Source organism: Aspergillus viridinutans (genome assembly GCF_018404265.1).
Source record: "Aspergillus viridinutans IFM 47045 DNA, scaffold_2, whole genome shotgun sequence".
In the NCBI taxonomy this organism is placed as follows: domain Eukaryota; kingdom Fungi; phylum Ascomycota; class Eurotiomycetes; order Eurotiales; family Aspergillaceae; genus Aspergillus; species Aspergillus viridinutans.
In genome coordinates, this window is record NW_025091218.1 from 1,179,777 (window position 1) to 1,184,407 (window position 4,631).

At 39.1% G+C, this 4,631-nt stretch overlaps 1 protein-coding gene across 1 annotated transcript; it reads left to right on the forward strand.

The window, feature by feature from the left end:
* Positions 1–368: 368 nt before the first annotated feature.
* Aspvir_004013 (uncharacterized protein) lies at positions 369–1,054 on the forward strand (the record flags this gene model as incomplete). The annotated part of the gene is made up of 3 exons (XM_043267251.1): positions 369–662; positions 727–837; positions 890–1,054. The coding sequence occupies 3 exons, from the start codon at positions 369–371 to the stop codon at positions 1,052–1,054; spliced, it is 570 nt and encodes a 189-aa protein (XP_043123186.1).
* Between the last annotated feature and the right edge of the window lie 3,577 nt (positions 1,055–4,631).

Below are 4,631 nucleotides of genomic sequence, written 5' to 3' on the forward strand. Positions count from 1 at the left end.
GTTGTTTGGATATTGCCCAGACGCATTTGACGCAAAGGGGAGGCTCTCTGAGCTGCTACGCAGCCTAGACACAGTCACATCTTACGTCTGGATATGTGTGTGACTTGAACCACAACAGGCCTATGTACAAACAATCGATATGGGAGAGCTAACCTTTAATATGATACAACAGTCAAGCATTTCCCATTCCTCGCGAAGATTTCTCTTAAGCTACCACTTGCGATATCTAAAAGAGTTGTGCCCGGATATGCTCATTTTAGAAAGGTACGTGCTGACCTCAACATACAAAACCCGTTATAGCCCAGCTGGTAAGTTAACAATAGCCAAAGCAATGCGAAAACTCCGTCAATCTCATTACAAAGGAACACATGAGTGAGGATCACACCTTGCCGAAACCAGATCGGCCCGTGACGATATTCGACGAACTTTTGAGATCAACTGCAGTGAAAGAGACGTACGATAGCCAGACATCCGGACTGGTTGATGAGGCATTTGGGTTCCTTATTGGCGGCAGCGATACAACAACCATGTCACTGGCTTATGGAACTTACTTTCTTCTCACCTCTCCAAAACAATTTGGACGACTTCGCGATGAGCTGGATGAGGCGATGCCATATATCAAAAGCCCTGACTGGAATCAAATCCAGAGACTCCCGTACTTGGTAAGGACAATTTCCTTCTGCTTGTCGTTTTCAGAGTTGCTGCCTAACATTGCGATATTGCTAGACTGCTATCGTAAAAGAAACACTGCGCCTATCCAGCGTTGTTCCTGGCATTCTACCACGAGTAGTTCCCCCCCAGGGGGCCACTGTCCAGGGCAAATTTATTCCTGGGGGTGTAAGGTTTTAGCCAATTCTTCTAGGGTGTTGGAGGTTTCTAATAATGGTAGTCGTACGTCTCCGTCAGCTCCAGCCTGATCCATGGCAATCCAGCATTATTCCCGGAACCCGACGCCTTCCTTCCGGAAAGATGGCTTGGTGAGCAGGGAAAGCTCCTGGAAAAATGGAACGTTGCATTTAGCAAAGGACCACGTCGGTGTATTGGTAGCTCGTAAGTCACCCTGAAACAAGGTTACGGATGTGAAGGAAATAACAGCTGACCTGTACCTTATCCCACAGGCTTGCGTACCTAGAGATGTATTTCTGTATTGCCTACTACTTCTGCCGCTTCGACATGATGTTATCAGACACTGACGCATCAAGCATGGAATGGTCGGACTATGTTATCAAGTCTAACACAAGGCCAGTTCACGTTAAAATCCTCCGAGACAGGTGGGAAAAATAGGGAAAGGATATAACTATATACGTACCCGGAAAGAATACACCTTCGAATGAGTATATTCTCCCCAATTTTCAATTTATCTGCTGCAATAGGTACTTTTAAATCCTAGTTAATAGTACAGGGGTTGGTTGGTCGGTTGGAGTTCACAGGCTCTCCCTCCCATCAACTGGATATTAGGTCACGTGATATGTGGCCGTAATTGGGAAGTGGCAGCCTAATAGGCTGCTACCTCTGGTGGGCAGCATACAGAGAGTTTACTATAACTATGAATAGTTCTACCTGCCTCGAAAGATTGATGAATTAACACACTTATACAAGTTCCAACTGATGGTGAAGGGTCAGCGTATGAATCCAACCAAACAACAACTGTATCTTAAAAGCTGTGCACGACAGTTCCTGCTGATTTCCACATGGCCTACCCTCGTTCCTGTCCGAATTTTCGTTTGGAGACTAACCAAACGAGCAATATTATTTGTGTGGAGCATCACAGTCCCTTTATTTCGACCAAGCTTTGCCTCCTTCATAGCTTGGATGAGGCTACTCCGTGTTCAAGACCAGATGAGACACCCTGGCCCTAGGTAGCAGCATTAGCTTCGATGAACAACTCCTGTAATATTATAACAACAATGGAGCCGAAAATATTGTTCTTACATCATCAGTGATTCCAGCTGCTCTCCACAAGAAAATAATAAGAAGGATGTGTTGAGAGAAACCGGCAAAAGACATAAACCAAAACGTAAGCCCACCGTTCCATGCGAGCGGTCCATGCCGGACCATATGAACTCCCAGTCCGGGAAGCATAACAAAAGTTGTCCCATAACAGATCCACCCAACCCATCGAGGTATGAGGGGCTTTGGACGCCCGTCCGACAGAAGTATCTGTGAAATTACTACCTCCTGGGCAAACCACGGCGGAGTTGCCATTGAAAAGACCAACCAAGCAAGATCATAGAGCAGTACAGTCAGCTCTGGATCTCGCTCTAGTCTGAACATCAGTGCGGCAAACATCATAGCAATTAGCATCATCGCGAGGCCGACAGTCGAGCCGCAGGCCTGCTGGAGCATCAAAGCTAAATGGCTCACCCCGGGGATCCGGTTCAGCTGGTTATTGATTGCTAGGGAATATAGCGGCCAAACCGTTGCAGCAATCATCATTCCCATGACCCCTACCTGGACACCGAGTTTGTTCCGGTAGCAGAGTCTGACAACCTGGTCGGGAGAGAGAGACGGGCTAGGTGGAGTCCGGGGAAGGATCAGGTACAGCGCAAAAACAAGAATCCCGATAAGTGCAACGGGCCCAAGAAGGATAAAGGCTCTCTCTCGTCCCTTGTTAGAGAATTTGAGGTAAAACTGAGCCATTACTTGACAGCCACTGTTGCCCTGACTTTAAAAATCGTTTGATATGATATGATACTTTGAAGCTTGGCCGGTGGATAGACCTATACTTATAGCTCAGCTGTAGACACTGCAGACTATTGTACCGCCAGAAGCTATTTCTGGAGTAATTACATTGTATGTGGGCATTGCAGTGACATACCCTGTCCTGTCCAATCCCTAGTACATACGTTTTGCGTTTCTCAGAGGAAGAAAAGAAAATTGACCTTGTTTACTAGCTAGAATTGCATGACAACCTACATGTATTGCCACGTCGGCGTGCGTATTGAAAAAGAAAATCATCAATATCTTATGTTGGATATCCGGCAGGATGGTGCAGGATACAAGAACCTCCTAATGCATAATTGTCACAGGTAGATCTTATGGGCGACTACCCAATCCGAATCTGCATGAATATATCTGAGTGTTATTTTTTTTATCGTATTTTATCAATATCTATATAATTTTTTTTTTATTAATAAATAACTTACTAAGGTTTACTATAGCCTCTTTATAATACTTATATAAAGAACTAGGGTCCTTAGATCTATCTAATCTACTTATTATAACTTTATCTTCCTAGAGCTTTTTATAAGGCAAGGCACTTTTTAGATAAGTAATCTACTAGTCTTCTATATTCTTTACTATATAATAAAATACTAGGATCTCTTAGACTTTATCCTTAAAATAAATAGGGGTGCTAAGTTAGTAGGCTAATATATAAATATAATACTAAATATCCCTTAGCTCTTTAATATACTTACTAGTAAATATACTATTATAAAAGATAAATTCTAAGATGTCCTAAATAATATATAGGCTAAGGTTATTATTTCTTTTAGTATAAGTATAGACTAGGCTTATAAGGATTAATAAATTATATAAGAATAAAAAAGAGGACTTATACTACACCCTTATTTCTTTTATTTTTATTAAGCTAGTATATAACCCTTATTAAAAGTATCTAATATACTAGATTTTCTAGATACTTTACTATATAAAGCTTAATATCCTTTTATTTTAATAAGTTAGGCCTTCTTATATATCCCTTAGACTTAACTAAAGTCCTGGGCTATATAGATATTAATAATATTATCTTTCTAAGGTAACTATACTAATATTAATACTAGATAGTTATAAAATATATATTTATTAGTACTATAATATAGTATATTGTTACGGCACCAACACAGCTGCACTAGCCTAGGGCAGATATAACAGGCAGAATTATGGGACACAGACATCTAATTACTCAATGGTTCTTAAATAATTAGATATGCTAGGAAGATAAAGACTAAATAGTTAGTCAGAGCCTATCATATAATATGGTATATAGGTATATAAAGTAGAAGGTATATTAGTATCTTAACTATCTACTATTATATTAACCTACTATCTACTATATATATTAATAGAGGAACCCTGGATATATAAGGATACTCTTTACTATTATATCTAGAGATCTTAGTTTAATTCTTTATATTTAATATAAATAACTTACTTAAGTATAAGTTCACTAATCTAATTTATTAGATACTCTTTTACTATTAAGGATATATCCTTAATAGGCCTTACTTCTATCTCTACTATTATTATTCTTATTATCCTTAATCCTGGGTAGGATTATTATATCTTTAGATTATATTAGATCTTAGTTAGATTATTATATTATATATCACTATATACCTAGGTTAGTATATAGTAGGCTACCACAGAGGGTAGGCCTTAGGTAAGTATTAGATATAGTCTAGGGACTATATCACCCTATTCCTAAAGTAGTTAACTAGTAGAGAATAGCAGAGATAGATCCTAGGGTATAATAAATTAAATACTATATAGTATAAATTACTTTAGGAAGTTTAACTAACTCTTAATATTAAATATTATAGTAGGAAATATACCTCAAACCCTAACTAGCTTAAATATTAAAAGGGCTAGAGTATAGCAGTAAGTAGCTATATAACCTTAGATTATAA